The 17,001-nt window shown below is 37.9% G+C and overlaps 1 protein-coding gene across 1 annotated transcript in view; it reads left to right on the forward strand.

Annotated features, from left to right (window-relative positions):
- The window catches only part of OPRM1 (opioid receptor mu 1), a 68,297-nt gene extending 55,656 nt beyond the window's left edge, over positions 1-12,641 (forward strand). Inside the window, 1 exon segment of the mRNA XM_034991066.1 lies at positions 12,603-12,641. Within this exon segment, the coding sequence (XP_034846957.1) occupies positions 12,603-12,641 (39 nt within the window).
- The last annotated feature ends 4,360 nt before the right edge of the window (positions 12,642-17,001 follow it).

The following is a 17,001-nucleotide window of genomic DNA, read 5'->3' on the forward strand; positions in this document are numbered from 1 at the left end:
ATGGCTATTCTTTCAATTCTAAGGTTTAAAAAGAAAATGGATCCAGTTACAAGCGTGTGTGTATGCGCATGTGTATGCTCATGTGCATGATATTGGTGTGCCTCTTTATGTATGTGTAGCTCTAGAGTATATTTAGATTTAAAATGAATAATATCTTTAACAAATAACAATAAGAACGTCTTATTTCTATAACTTGGCCATAATCTGGGAGGAGAAAATATTGTTTAATTGAAAATATGTTTATTCGCAGAAAATATTTGGCTTTAAGGCTATTAGAAATAACACTTACTGACCAGTTTGTGCCCAGTGTATCTTATTTAGTCATATGAGGTATGGATCATTATCTCTACAGTTGAGGAAACCAATGTTTACAGAATTCACCTGCCCAAGATCATAGTTACAAAAGGAACTGAGGAATGAACCCAGTTGAATTTTATTTTAAACTGTGTGCCCTACTGCCCCACCAGTCTGGTTGTCATTCATCTCAATGGTAGCTCTTAGAACTAAATTTTAATATTTACATACTAACAATTCAAATGCCATAAGTTCTTTATGTAGGCTTGTTTAGATGTATTCATAGCTATCTGTGTATCTGTGTATAAAGATAAACATCCAAATAGATTGATGAATAGCTTGGGGAATTAAAAATTTGATAATGAGGATTTGGGTTATCATTATATGAGTCCAAATTATTCGAACTAAATTTTTTTGCCATCATTAAGGTCATATTGATTCTCACTGAATGATACTATTTGCTTTTCCACAAGTTAGAATTTTTCATTCATGTCAGAGAGGCTCAATTAGTATTTTCATAAATCATGTTTATCCTACTAGAGAAGGCAGCTTGGTGGGTGGTGGTGCCAGAGGAGACCAGGACAGGGAGTCAGGTGAATGTTCCAGTAGTCATGCTGTGCCTGTCCAACATGTGATAGAACAAAGCCCTTCATCTTATAAGAGCTCAGTTTTCTCAACTCACGCATAAGAGGGTTGAACCAGAAGATTATTCTGCATATCAGAACCATGCAGTGAAACTTGATGCATGAATTAGCTAGTGTTCTTCCTGAATGAATACTCTCATCTTTCAGGAAGGTTAAATTTTAAAGATTAAATTAACTAATATAATTACTGCAACATTTTCCTGTGCTTGTTGTTTCAATTGATGTAACTGATAAAATACAGCAACATATTTATCTTTAAAAAACTAACTTTAAATGAGATGTTACTTATTTGGCTGACCTTAAGTGGTGAATTGCTATTTCATAATCATTTATCATGGAAAATTTAGTGTTTTGAAACATGCCAATCTTTAGTTGCTATCTATATTTATAGCTTGGGAGCTAAATATGAAAGGTGGATATTTTGCTCTTTTAACTTTCCACAACACATTTATTCTTCCTTCTACCTTTATGAATTTGAAATGTAGTTACATAGCATTTTTTTGTTTTTGCATTTTTTTCCTCATACCAAACAAACTAAATGAAGTTGATCTATCACAAACCAGTCATTAACTTTTGATTGTCATTCTGATTGCTGTATCTTTTGGTAGGTTGCAATAAATATTTGCAAATTGCTACAATTTTGCAAATGACAAAATTATTTGGGGGATTACCTTATGAGAACTATAAGTTTTTAAAATAAAACATGTCTTAATTTTTCTTTTCTAATTATCATTTCCATGGAAATCAAAAACCTAAGGTCACAGCTTTTGTTGCCCTTCTCCCTTTACACTAAGGAATTTTTTTTTAAAGATTTTATTTATTTATTTGAGAGAAAGAGAGAGAGACAGAGAAACAGCATGAGAGGGGAGAGGGTCAGAGGGAGAAGCAGGCTCCCCACTGAGCCGGGGGCCCGATGTGGGACTCGATCCCAGGACTCCGGGATCATGACCTGAGCAGAAGGCAGTTGCTTAACCAACTGAGCCACCCAGGCGCCCTACACTAAGGAATTTCTTATATAATGGAGTTCCTGGCATTGAAGTGAGTAGAAAGTGGATAAGAGGAGGCTACTAACAAGATTTATTTTGAATGCTAAATAATTGTGATAGTACTTTTTCAAAACATGAATGGTTTTCATGATACATATCCAAAAGATTATAATGCCAGCTCTGAAGACATCATATGAGTTTGATCTTCTGCATTACCAGGGATGTATGCTGAAGGAATGAATACACATAAATATTATTTTACTTACCATACCTGGGTGGGAGGTAAGTTTAAATATAATTTAATGTTTATTGTTTTATTGCTCATGAATCAAAGAAAATTAATTACTTTTTCTTTCCATAACAACTGAACTTACTAGGAACACATGTAAATAAATAATTAGCCTGATAAATTAGCTCCCTATAATTATCAAATATTAAATAAATATAAGCTGAAAGTTTTACTGTGATTTAAAATAATGGCTCTGTCAGTCCAAGAATGAAGATGGAGAAAAATAACTCAGGTCCTTTGTCTATAAAGCATAGTATTTATAAGGAAAGAATAAAGGAAGGGAGGGCAGGATGGAGGGAGAAAAAGAGTACATTTTATGTTTGAAATCAACCACATTCTTCCTACTCTTTTGTTTTCCATACAGATACCAGGAATCCTAGGGATATCAGAAATCTAGGAAATCTATCAAGCCCAACCTAGTTGTTTCCCTTTCCCCCCCCCCCACATTATCAAATCTTCATAAAGGTCAAAAGAGATAGTGATAAAGATGATCCAAAATCCCAAAACGGTATGCCTAAGACCCTTAAAGCATAACAAATGTATAACTTTTTCTTATTGTGATGAGATATTTACTTCTAAGACATCTGAGAGAAAAGCAAAAAAGTAAAGGCTATGGAAAATGACATTAAGAAATGAGAATATTTTCTCAAGAAAAGCCAAATTATTTAAAAAAAAAAAAAGCCTTAAGAAAATGCAGTGAATAGGGAATGTAGAAGGGAATGCGGTCATTACATATTTGACAATACAATCACTTATTTAATCCATCCTATAATTTACCAATTTAGCAAGAATATTACACTCTTACTATTCTTTATTTCTTCTCTATCATGTTACCAAATTGTCTTTATATTCAAAAATCCCCAAATATAATTACATATAAATTCATTCAAATTCAAAACATCAACTTAAAAAAAAATGCTTTATTTGAGTTACCCTTGGGAGACAGAAGAGATACACGTTACTCCCAGAACCTTACCATGCTGCAGATAGATGGAGGCTTGCAGTATGGCTACCATATACATTAACAACTGAACATTTTTCTGGTTATTTCAGAAATTCAGTGGGACAGTTAGACTCTCAAATGACTACACTATAAGTAAATATCAACAACTAAATCCCATTAATGTAATTGGATTTATCAAGCATATGCAAAATATTCACAGTTCATAGGTAATTGGAACTGGAAAAAAATACTAGAGAGCATCCAATCCAAACTGCCTTATCCTACAAATGAGGAGTGTGTAGGCCAGATATGTACTTTTTTAATTCTGTGCTTTTTTTCTGAATATAAAAGATGATAGAATCTTTTCAAGTATCTGATTTTCAAGTAGAGTTTAGGAAAACTTTTATGACTAAAGAAAAAGTCAGGTAATTATATATTACATACACCCTGGTATATGTAAATTTATTTAAAAATTTCAGCAAGTAAGGGAACACTTTATAATTAGATAAGAATAGCAGATATAATATAAAATCCTAAAAGTTTAGGTGGCGCATTTATTTATCCAGATTGTACCACTGACCAGCTGAATGCTCCTAAGTTTCTGAAACTCTCCAGTTTCAACTGCTACATCTGTGAGAATGGTGATAATTGTAGTAGCTAGCACTTAGTTTTGACTTGAATGTGATGTATCATAGTCCACAAACTTTGCCAGACAACTGACTAGCATTACTGTTCTAAGCCACTCAATGAGGCTTTACACTTTTCATCTTTCTTCTCTTTTCCCCAAGAAACTGAATTACAGCTCTTGTAAAGAAAATTTAAAAGGAATAAAATCATGGTGCCAGAAGAAATCAATCATAAGATTGGTCCTAGCCAAGACTTCTCAACCTTGGCACTGGTGACAATTTGAGCCAACTAATTCTTGTTGCAGGGGAACGTGCATTGCTATATTTAGTAGCACTCCTGGCCTCTATCCAATAGATGGAAGCAGTACCCACCCACCCCTAGTTGTGACAACCAAAATGTCTCCAGACACTGCCAAATGTCCCCTGGGTCCAGGGGCGGGGGGCAGGGAGGAAGGGGTGAACAGTGGCAGGAAGAGGGGAGGGATGAGTTAAGAACCATTGATCTAACCTGACAACCACATTTAATTGATGAAGAAATTAGTTGTGATGTCTTTAAGGTAGTGCCTGAAAGTAGGAGCTAAAGCCCAGGTGTCCTGAGAGACACCACACTGATTTCTCAAAAGAAAGCTTCCTTCTGCACTGCTAACATTGCAAAGATTAAGACTCAGTATTAATGGAAGACAAGAGGAAAGCACAATTCTTCAATCTTTATTTTATGCGGAGCTTCTCTCTCAGAGAAAAGATCTTCAGCCTAAAACATTATTAAGAAACAACTCCACTAATTAAAGCCAACAGGTGGAAGCTACAGGGAAAGGGATTGTAATACAACGAAAGAAAAACTTTTCTAAGTCTTGAAATTCAAGGACTTCCTTGTCACTGGAGGCTTTGAATGTTCAAGCATCAGCATTTTGCCTCCATGAAAGGGAATGCGGCCAGAATTTGGGTGTTAAGATTTGATGTCTCAGGAGTCAAACAAATAACTTCCTATAAGGATCTTACAACACTCTACTACAATAAAATGTTAATATGCAGTCCATGCGAAAATAGCTCTTTAGACAAATTTTCAGAAATGTTGCATATCTTATTTTGGTCATGGGGACTGATACTGTGTATTAGCATTGTAAAGGCTTTGAGAAATCCTACTCTGTGTGTGTGTGTGTGTGTGTGTGTCGCAATTAGTTTATATATATATTTGCCTTTTGTTTTTTAAGCTGAAGTTCTCAAACTTATCTGAACACAGGTCCGGTGTTTCAAAGGATGTCTCCTAACATCTCACAGAATGGAGTTTTCACAAAACAGTTTCAAAGCCCACTATAGACCATAAGTGCCAGCTAGGCACAAATATTTTCAAACTTCAGTGTTTTACTAGAATAAATGGCAACATCATTTTATCCCAGGTATTAACCAGGATTCTAAAATTGATCACTGATCTCTTAGTCTCACTCATTTAAAATATATGGCCTAAATACAAGCAAGATACTGAAACTTGTTTCAGTTTGAAATAGAACAGGTTGTGTTTTGTTTTGGTTTTCACTTTTGTTTTGCTTTGTTTTGAGATTTGCCACTTTCTGGTTATACTCCTAAAGGGGGAAAATGTCTATGTAGCTTTGGGATGTGTTTTCACTGATTTAAACTACACATTGCTAAGAATAAGTCTCATAATTGGCACATTCTTCCGTTTTGAATAAAACATCTTTGAGGAAAATAGGTTTCTTTTAAAAATCATCTATACTCAACAGTGAGATGCATTCCAAAAAAGTTGAATAATTACAATCTTTCTTGTGAAAGAACACAAGACTAGAAACCAAGAAGCCTGGGTTCTGGTGCCAGGTTGCCGATAACCAGCTGTGTGCGCTTGGCATCCCATGCCAGTCGCTGCATAGGAGATCTTCCCAAGCAGGACATCCCTGATCTCTTTTAACTGCCAACAAATTAGGGCTCCTTTCTGGGTTTGACTGATCACCCCATTCAGACTCTGGGAACTAGCTTCTCCTACTGAACCACAAAGGTAACCACCAAAGCTTCCTTTCATGAGACAAAAGATTTATTATATTGAACAAAATAAACACACACTAAGAGCAGGAGGAAGCATATGGCTCAGCGAGTCGGGATCCTTTGAACTACCAGATTTCACCTCTCTTTGAATTCTCCTTTACCGAAGTTTGACCCCTTATCATACTGTAGATTCCAATATGTCTATATAGGCAAAGGAGCTTAGAAAAAATGGATGAGTTCTATATCATTGAAGTAAATGGAGAGTTTTGCCTATTAGGCATCAACTCTCAGTTTTTTGTGTGGCTTTGTTTTTATGATTCTATAATAATGAAATTTTGAAGCCTTTTGTTGGCTGAAACTCTGATCAGCTTCTAAAGTACCCAACTCTGGGGCGCCTGGGTGGCTCAGTTGGTTAAGCAACTGCCTTCGGCTCAGGTCATGATCCTGGAGTCCCTGGATCGAGTCCCGCATCGGGCTCCCTGCTTGGCAGGGAGTCCGCTTCTCCCTCTCCCACTCCCCGTTTGTGTTCCCTCTCTCGCTGTGTCTTTCTCTGTCAAATAAATAAATAAAATCTTTAAAATAAATAAATAAATAAATAATAAAGTACCCAACTCTGTTACTGGCTTCAGTTGCAACTTTGGATGGCATCACAAACAGGAAAGAGAAAACAGAAAAGGAAAAAAGTAGCTGCAAAAAGCAAAAATAAGAATATAACTACATTTCCTCAACCAATACTCAGGCATGTCACTTCACCTCTCAAGACCTCTGTTTCCTTCCATAGAATGATGACACTGGTTTAAAAAAAAAAAATCTTTTAAATTCCCTTCAGGGGTAGGAAACACACTCCAATCATTGTGTGGCTAGAGAATAAAAGTGCCTCAAATAAGCTTCAGTTTGAACCTATAAAATTTTTAAAATTTTATTGTTCAAAATAGGCTAAAAAAATAGTCCAAGGGGATTTGCTAGTTGACTTCCTGAAAAAAATAACAGTTCAAAAAGCTGTTGACAAAATTGGAAAACTGATGGTAGATTAAAATAGTGTATCGATGTCAAATGTCAAATTTACTGAAATGTATAACAGTACTGTGATAATGTCAGGAAAGAAGCCCATACTTAGGAAATGGAAGGGAGTCACAGGTTTCCAAAGGAGGTATCTCAGCAAGCAAGCAGGTTTGGCACCACTCCATGGGTACCAAAAATACACAATGTGACTCAATGGACCACAGAAAACAATTTACTATTCATGGCACTGCAGGAGCATCAGCATGTCCCATGGTGCAACACAATGGGCCCAGATTGTCACTATGCACACAATGGATTGCACCCAACAGAAGAGCCCAGAGCTAGGGGTACACCACCTTTTATAGCAAGCAGTAAGCAAACCAATCCTCTCCTAGGAGAAAGCAATCACAAAATGGTCATGCTGTGGTCCTCATGCAGTTAGGCAGCAAAGGTTCTTAATTGACTATGTGACCATAGGAAGAACTCAGAGTCAGAAGATAGGCCTTGTAACACAGCTCAGTCAGCAAGAATGTGTAGAGATGCTGGGAAGACTATCTTTCCCAATAATTCACCTGTCAGCTCAACATATTTTTAGCCGAACTCAATTTTCATATGCCACCCCATAGCAATTTGGATTAGACATACTGACAGGAGCTAAAACCAAATCTGTTCTATTTATTTCAATCAATAATTGATTAGACTTATTATCCACAGAATCCCATCCCAGGATGAGGTTAATCTATAGCAGTAACCTCAGCCATGCGCTCCGGGATCTGCATTCAACTGAATAAGTCCCAGAGAGGACTAATAAATCTTATTTCTGATAACCATTTAGCTTTCTTTCTTATAGTATGCATGAACTGTTGATATGAATTCAAATACAACAAATTAATTCAATCATATCAACAACAATGTAGTCTAAGGCCAATCAATGATCCATTTACAACCAGAGAGTTTAACCTGATCTGTTGATCTCCTATGGCTTGTTCCATCTCATTGGCTATGGTAGCTAAAGTAAAGGATATGTTCCTAACTGTCTCTACAACGTGGAATCTGATGGCGGGGGACAATTTTCACACTGCTACATGAAAACAGGAATCCACATATCCCTCAGGTCAGACAGCATCAGACAGCCCTCTTTATCTGGGGTCCTAAAAAATAGAATGTGATCCAAGGAATGGTGTCATTGCCAATAATTGCAAGGGACAAAGAAGAGTTAACCAGCAGCCCCCAACCATGCCCAGTAGAGAGATATCCTGTGGCCCATTCTCTCCACATACAAACATATAACTGACAGGACAGGTTACTTTAGTTCAGACTTTGTCCATAAATTTGATTTGGATCACCATTACATTAATTTGGATAGTCCATAGGAGCAGGGTTATCAAGTAGTTATAGCCTTGATAGTCATACATGGCATAACCCAAGAGCACTCAGGTGTCGGGAAAAACATATGAATTGGTATGAGCCTGACTAAAACAAGATCACATCTATCTGTGCATTTGTACATGGGCAAGGGGATTCACATTTAGGAGTTTTCTCTGATATCATAAGACACAATAGAGTAACTCAGGGCCAGCCAAGCCCTTATGAGTTTTCCTGATCCCACAGCACATAGACCTACCCAGCAGTTGGTCAGGTTGGCAGTCAGAGATGCTTCTTGTCTCAGTGAACCACGTGATTGTCTTGCCAGGTTGTAGAGCTAGAATTTGGAGACAAAGAGAGGGTTCATTATTTTCCTCTCCCAGCACCTCCAACATTTAAGGAGTTCCTTCCCCAACTGAAGTGGGTAATTGTACCAAGGAGGCATTAAAGTGTTCTCCTTGTGAAGGCTGCCTCCTCCTATGGAGCTCAAAAGGGCCCCAGGGCTGGGGTGTTGGAACAACCTCCAGGGTCATAGGCTGCTTAGGTCCTCAGTCAAATTCAGCAGATTTTCTGATTAACTTTCAGACTCAACAAATGTATACACTGATAAGATACATATTATCTCCAATACCTGAATGGTGCAATTGTGAGACTGCCTTTCTGATGGTAGAGAGCCATAGTCCTCTTCTCTTTACTGTCTTTAGGATCAACTTTTGAGTTGTAGCCCACATCACTCCCAGAATTTTGACTTGGGTGGCTGGTCCCTGTATCTTATCAGAATTAACAAGCTTTCCTGGGCTTCATATGAGTTAGCATCTGCTAACTTAATTAGGGCTTATCAAGATAATATCATCAATGTAGTAGGATCATGTCACCAACAAAAAGAGAGAGATTTGTTCTGTGTGCCAACCTACCTACTGGGGGCAAATATCAGGAGAGTTCAAGTATTACTACTACAGCACAGTATGTTCTGGAGGCTCATCTAGGTGAAGGATCTGGATCCTCCAGAGGCTAAAGCAGTTGAGAAAAAGATGTGACCAAAGTCCAGGATCACATACCAGGTGCCATCATGGGCAATTGCTTCAGTCATAGTCACAATGGCTGGAGTAGCCAGGTTGTAGGAACAGCAACTGAATTCAGTTGGCAATTATCCTGCATAAGCCTCCAGATCACCTTAGCTTTTTTCACTAGCCACACAGATCTACTATATTAAGATACTGTGTTTTTCATAAGTACTATTACATTTAAACTATGATTTCCTTTTCTTCTCCTGGAATTCTAAATTGTTTCTTTTATAGACCATGGAAGAGAAACTGAAGTGGAGGTGTGATCTGTTGTGCATGCATCTCCCACGTCACCCACCTACAAGAGGCTCTTCCATATCTTCCATATCTTCCATAAGAAGATCTCCTTTGGACATTATGAGCCTCACAGAACAAACATGTAAATTATCAATACCAATTACACATTCAGTCTTGGGAGCAACAAAAATGGTGCATAACAGGGGTCCAAACAGCCACTTCCTTTTCCCATTTGATTCTGTTTCAAATCTGGCTAATTGAATGTGTAGTCCTCGCCTCTCAAGAGAACTTAGCATGTTAGTCCTTTGGGCACAAGCACCCAAAAAAAAAAAACCATACAACTTTATATTCACCCCCCACCCCTTACCTTTCTCCCCTACCCCATTCTGCCATTCTAAGGGTATGAAGCCTCTGATTCCTGCTGGAAATGAAAATACCTTACCATGTCCCTTATCCTTAAAGGTTTTCAAGGCATGATACAGAAATGCGGGTCAGGCAGTAGAGGTTCTGAGGGAGAAATTTGCTCTAAGGCAGCCACATGGCTTCCTAGTTCCTCATTAGAGGGAAATTGGTCTCCGCAAAGGAATCTGGTTCTACAGAGGCACACAGAGTTTTATTTGTATGAACTACTAACCACCCCCTTGGGACCCATCATAGCCTTATATGTGGACTGCATTTCTTTGGTGATTATCCCATCAGCCTTTACTTTGGGATCCCCCATGTTAAGAGGCTTATCCCATTGCCTTACAGTTTGGAGGACATTGGATGTTCCCATCCTGGCCCTTGTCCTAGATTGCAGAGACTGCCTGGTCTAGAGAGTGCTATCTTTATCCTGGCCATCTAATGGCCCCAAGCACAACTTCCAGCACGGGGTCTCTCACCAAAAAAAAAATATAGTAGAATGCTACACCTTGCAGGGATGGGGGTAATCTTAAAAAGGAACCAGTCATTCTCTGGATGTGGGATCATAATCAGGCTGTCATTCTGTTCAGGAAGGAACAAGTCTAGAGTCACCTCAGCCTTTGAGTAGCTTTCTCCTAAGGTTTCATGGGATTTTATTGGCCTCAAGGAAGTCTCCTTGGTTTGGTCATAATGTGATAATTGAAACAGAAATACACAATAGCATACCTCATTGTGAGGCATGATTCTGTCCCTGTTAAATGATCTGCACACTGGCTTAAAACATGGGGTCTCCTGTAAGAGGGCATAAGTGCTTTGTTCACTAAGAGCATAAACTCCCTAACTCTTTCATCAGCCACATGTCTAACAATTCCTCAGCCAGTTGATCAAAGTACTCCTGGATATCCCTCTTTTCCCTTTTCCCTATCCCACATTATAGAGGCATTTGCCCTCTAGTTGTTTCTAGTCTTGACTTAAAACTGGTGAATCTGTGCTCTCCTCCCTGGTGGGGCTCAGAGTGCTCTCTTAGCCTCCTAGTCCACAGGACAGCAAACAACAACCATGGCACCATTTGGGCAATTGGTTAGACTTTATCCCTCACCACTCAGCCCCCATCCATTGACCTGAGTCACGTTCATCAACAGGCAGGACCGGAGTGGACAACCTACTCCACCTTTCTGTACCACTTTGGTCAGAACATTTGCTACCAGGTCCCAAAGAGTTTCTTCATATTCTCAGACCCAGTCCATGAGCCCTTGCCTTTTCTCTCCCAAAAAGTCATTGTCTATCTTGACATCCTGCTTGTGGTGCCAGTTTGGGAAGGACCTCTCAGAAGATGGCGAGAAGTAACCAGATTCTTGACTGAGCAAGCAAGCAGGTTGTCTTGCCACAACTCTTTAGGTGCCAAAAGTAGAGGAAAGTCAGACAGTTTAGTACTCACAGCACAGCAACAGCAGAAACTTTAGCATAGCAGTGCATCTTCTGCCCCCAAATCCCACAGGGCAGCGTGATGGGACCAGATGGCAACTGCACACTTAATGGGTTGTGTCACAGTTAAGGAACCTAGAGCTAAAGTCTCAGCCCCTTTTGGGGCAAGCAATAAACAAACAGACACTTCCCACGGTGATCAATGCTGTGGTCACCTTGGCAGAAACTGTTCCAGGCCAGAGGACAGTTGAGCCTTGTAGTTTGGCACAGTCAGCAAGAATGTGCAGGAAACCCAGGGCCCATGGTAGACCGCCTTTCCAAGGGCGATTCTGATCTTTCTATTTCTTATTCTTAGGAAATATATGTTGAAATGTGTAGTGACAAAAATTCAACTGAGTATCAAATAATTCAGAGAGATAATGTGTGTGTGTGTGTGTGTGTAGAAGAAGACAGAAAAAAGGAATAGAAAGCGAACAATAAAACACATGGGATAAAATGTTAATAGCAGGTGAGTCTGGGTAAAATGTACACAAGTGTTCTTTATGCTATTCTCATTCTTGCACTTTTACTGAAGTGTGAAATTTACCAAAATAAAGTTAAAGGAAAAACCCTCTCATCCCTTTACACTGACTCTATAAACACTTCCTTTCCATCTCACCAAAAACTATAGTAACAATGACAGCAGTGATTACTTGTTAATTACAAAACATATTTCTTTCCCACAATTCTCCTCCCATATTTGAAAATATCAAGCCATATTTTTATGTGTGTGAACAAACATCATGTTATTGCTCCATGTGTATGCCAGCTTTACAATGGAAGTGGGGATGACGAAATCCCTGTACTTCAAATTAGTTGCTTCAGAAAAAAAAATCCATTAATTTTAGAACTGAGTGAAAAATAAAAATGCCTTCATCTAGAAATGAAGAACATGAAAGGTATTGCAAAGAGAGACACTGCTTTTTCTTCTGAAATTTTTGTCAAGTCATGAATAATTTGAGGAGAAAGAAGGAGAAAGAGGGTCAAGAACAGAGGGAGATAAGGGTTTTGGATTGAAAATGTATTTTTTCAAGGAAGCCAGTATCAATTATATCTCTTTGATGACCAGTGTATAATTCTTATGTATTAGTGTGTACAAATGCAATAGCAGATTATTCATAATGACCCAAGAGATTAATTAATGTCTTGACATTTAGGAAAAGCTCTGAAGGTTGCAGGTGAAAGTATACTGAGGGCACTCAGGACAGTTCTGACACACAGAAGATGCCCGATAAATGTGCACTGCAATCCAATTTGAAATGCTCACTATCTTTGCTCTTTCTTTTTTCAGCTAGAAAATCTGGAAGCAGAAACCGCTCCATTGCCCTAAGTGGGTCTCATGCCATTCAGACCCTCACTGAGCTTAGAAGCCACCATCTATGTGGAAGCAGGTTGCTGCAAGAACCTGTGGGAGGCTCTAGTTTCCTAGGAAAATGCCTGCTTCTGAGTCATCAAAACTCGATCCTCTGTGGCCCCTCCACTCTGCACATGTGAAGGATATGTCCACTAAGTCAAGTGCTGGGAAGGAAAGGTCTCTACCACACAAAAGAGTCCAGCTTGTGTACATAATCATGAGAAAGATGCCCAATGGGACCAAAACACACCATGGTATGTGAATTGGGGTCATCATAGGAGATGGCCCTTCTGTGTGTAATATTTTGTGTTCAAGCAAATATTTATGACCTCATCAAAAAGAATCAATTGTTAAATTCAGCATGGTGACATGTAAAGTAAGTGCTACCTCTGATCAAAGGACCTTGTGTGGAAAGCCCAAGACTTTATGTAGTCTTCTGTAAGGAATACTTTTTTCTATTTTCTATCTTTGACATTAACCTTAAAATTATATTCTGGTTAAGACATCATTTCCACCTTCATTTCTTGGTTTTGTATTCTTTTCAAGAATAACATCTCTTACCTAGCTCCATAATTGCAAGGGAAGAAATTAACATGAAACGTAATCTGAAACACAGCAATGTGTCAGCAGCAGAAAGGTCAATTCTTGGGCATTGCAGGTTCTTCCCAAGAGTCTTCATGGGAGATTGTCCATTCCCTTCTTTTATCTAAGTATTCATAAAAGGTAATAGTGGATCGATGAGCTCATCCCTTCATCTGTGGAGGAAGGCAAGCATTAAAATGTACTTACTTTTCATTTCTCAATAGTTTCTCCATACTGCATGCCCCCTTTGCATATTATTTTACCTTTTTTTTAACTCTGCTCAGCGCACTATGCCTTTCGAATCAGTGTGATAAAATGACAGATTTTTTGTTGTTGTTGATTTTCAGAACGGCTTAAACCCTTTTAAAAATATGGATCCAATAAGCTTAATCTCAAAACAGAAAGACTCAAATGACCATAGATAAAAATGGTTAATCTTCTTTTCAATCCTGTGGAGTTACTTGGACATGAAATATTAACAATGACCCAAAAATATTTTCCTGAAGATTGTGTTTACATAATGTCATTACCAATATGTTGGTCTTTTCGATCTTTGCTAAATGTCAAGATTTCCTTTGTAAAATACCAGTCTTCTAAGCAATTTCTGTAGGACAACCCTCCCCTTTGACTGGTTTTCCTTGGTATAAAATACAGTATAGATTTGGCAATCACCCATTTTATTTGATCCATGTAGACAGTCAAGTCAGTTGGCCCATGCAAAAAAGCTCTCCACTTTGAACTTTTGTCTGGTTTGATTAAATGAGTCATGTACATTGTAGTTATCTATGAAGACATAGAGGACAACAGGGTGCCAGCTTCCCTTATAAAAGTATTTCTAAGTCTAAAAGCTGCCAATAGACTCAATATTAAAATTTGTATCCGTTCCTCAATATAATAAGACACAAATATGCACCGGACCTCCAAAGGCAATGTTTCAGGAAGACAGCTGTCTTGGATCAGAATAACTATTTTTACTGTCTCAGATCCAGTTGGCTGTAATTATGTGGGCCCAACACATGTATCCATTGGATGAGAAGAAAACAAAAGCCAAGATAATATTTTATCTTGAATCTTGAATATTAAAGTCTTACGTTGCCTCTGATAATCTCTGTTTCTCAAATATTATGTCCCAGAATAGATATGCATTATTTTTAATTTTTTTCTGATCAAAGTAATTTAAACCAGAGCCTTAAAAAGTTTTAGAATGTTAAATAAATGCATTCGTGTATAAATACATATATGCATATATACACTATTAGAGCTTCCACAAGTAAAAGGATAATTCAAATGAAATACAATAAAGGAGAATGAAATATCTGTATGTAAGTCGCTGGGGAGGAAAATTCTTGCCTTTAATGAGTTGTAATAACATGAGTTCTCTCAAGAGATGACATAGTACTGCTTTCCGCTCATAAGGATGTTTCTCAACAATCATTTCTGCCTAATGACCAGCTCTTAGTTAAAACATTCTAAAGTAAATAATAAATATGCTTTTCAATATTTTTCATTCAAAACCATTGTCACGAATTTGCTAGAACTGCCTTGCTATTCCATGGCAAATGGGGAATGTCAGCCCTGACTCAGTGGGATGAGCTAAAGTTCCCTTATGAAATCTGCCTATAAAGAAAATGTAATGTTCTGCTTGGTTCTTCCTTCTCATTTCACCTTCCCGTCCTTACAGATAGGATTTCTTCTGGTTTGACATTCCAGTGAAGCAGACCATAGATGTAAACTAAGGGTAAGATGTATTAGCCTTAGCTTCTCAGCTTCTCTACTAGCCACACATGCCCCAGCTAGGACTGTGCATTTACAGCCACAAATACTATCCTTTTCATAGAAATATCCACAAATAGGAAATGGGTGTCTTCAGGAATCCTCAATGCCATTGTAAAAACACCAAGATTTTTGCCTAGATTTTTAACATAATTCTTTTCTCATGAGCCATATTACTTCAGTGAGGGGAAAGGATGGGAACAAACACAAACCTTCATCAGTGCCTTGGCTAACCACTGTATTTTCCCTGGTAGGAGATGCTTCAGGATTATAGTGACGGAATACAGCATCCAGATTATATTTAAGACCACTGCCATTAGGACATTAGAGCCTAAAATGACAAGTCAGTTAAAGAATCTAGCTTTGTGACATCCAACCAGGAGGCAGTTGAATTTAATTTGAAATAATTTCAACCCAGTCATTGTTCACCACTGAGATCAAACTAAAATCACAAGGAGGTAGGTACATTGTTAGCTGTTCAAAAATAAGCAAAACCAAATGGCAAAAGCTTAGTGTGCTATGGTGCATGGCAAATATTTAAGCTCTTGTCATGTAATGCCTTGGCATTTTTTAAAGGAGTCAGCAGGTATGTCAAGTTCAATTTAATTTACCTAATATTGTGTCCTAGACATCTGAGTTACAAACATAAGGACCATCAACACTGAGGTTTTAGGATTATGAAGAGTGGATTGAGGGTGGACTGAAAGTGCATCCTATAACAAGGTACTTTTCAAATAACACTGAATAGCTACATATACATTTTAAAGGAATTTTTAAAAGCTCAGAAAAAAATTAAAATTGAATATATCAATCTTTGAAAGTATGTCTTGACTCAAATATATGAAAAGATGATTCTAGACCCTAGGCACATATTCAGAGAGAGATCAATTTTTCTGAGGTTCTTCCCATCACATACTTAATGCAAATTTAATAATATACTTTTTCAACTCACTTTGCATTTCCTATAACCTTGTGTGAAATGAGAACTCCATTAAAATCTGCACTTGAAATTGCACCTAAACTTTACAAAGTTACAGAGGAAATTACTACTTCCTCTGCTCTTTGAGAGGGGCTTAGGTTTGCATTTCATAGCCAACCCATCTGGAAACCAGTGCTTAGAGCACTAACATCCCCATGCCCCTGACCCCACACCTAGAAAAAATAGCCCTGTGATTTCGTGTGGTACAAGGGGTGAACTCCTTCCTTCTCTCCCAACCTCCAGAAACTTAGTTAAGTCTCTGATCCATTCACATCCAAAAGAGTGCCCCATCTGCCTGAAGACAAAATAAAACTCTATGACAATAGATTAAGATATTCGTAGACTGTACTACCAGGTCTGAAATAGTGCAAACGTTTTGCTATTTATTTGGGGAAAAAATGAACTGAGAATCAAGTGGAACCATAAAGGTTAAGGGAGGAAAAAGAGAGTTTACTCATTTTTATCATTCTACCATCAGAATTATTTAGCATCATACTTCACTACTGCTCAGAGGAGCTGGTTGGCATTACTATTCTTTATACAAAGAGATTGTTTTTAAAAAGTGTGCATTTTGTAGAGCAGGTAGTGAACTATTCAAAGTTGGAACAGTTCTGTAGAATATATTAGACCAGAAACAGGACCTACAGAAACCACACTTGAATGCAAGCAAGTTTTATAGCTTTGTGTTTCAGTAAAAACCTCTATATACTTGTAGAAAGAACATAAAACAATCCTAAGTAGTATGAAAATTGCCTGAAATTAATCATAACAGCCCCAAATGTTTTAATGCAAGCATAGATATGCTTTGATTTTTCAGATGATGTGTCTTCAGTTTTGATTTTGAAAGAATGGTAATATTAAATATATGTCATGAGGGGAGATACAATTTTTGCAGGAACTGAATTTGCCTCTATACATCTCAGTGATTGCACACCTCAATGATTTGCTGTCATTCAGAGCTATCTCATGAGTCAAACACAGTTTGCTTCTCCCCCTACAATT

Source organism: Mirounga leonina, unplaced genomic scaffold (genome assembly GCF_011800145.1).
Source record: "Mirounga leonina isolate KUSES-001 unplaced genomic scaffold, KU_Mleo_1.0 Mir_53, whole genome shotgun sequence".
Taxonomy (NCBI): domain Eukaryota; kingdom Metazoa; phylum Chordata; class Mammalia; order Carnivora; family Phocidae; genus Mirounga; species Mirounga leonina.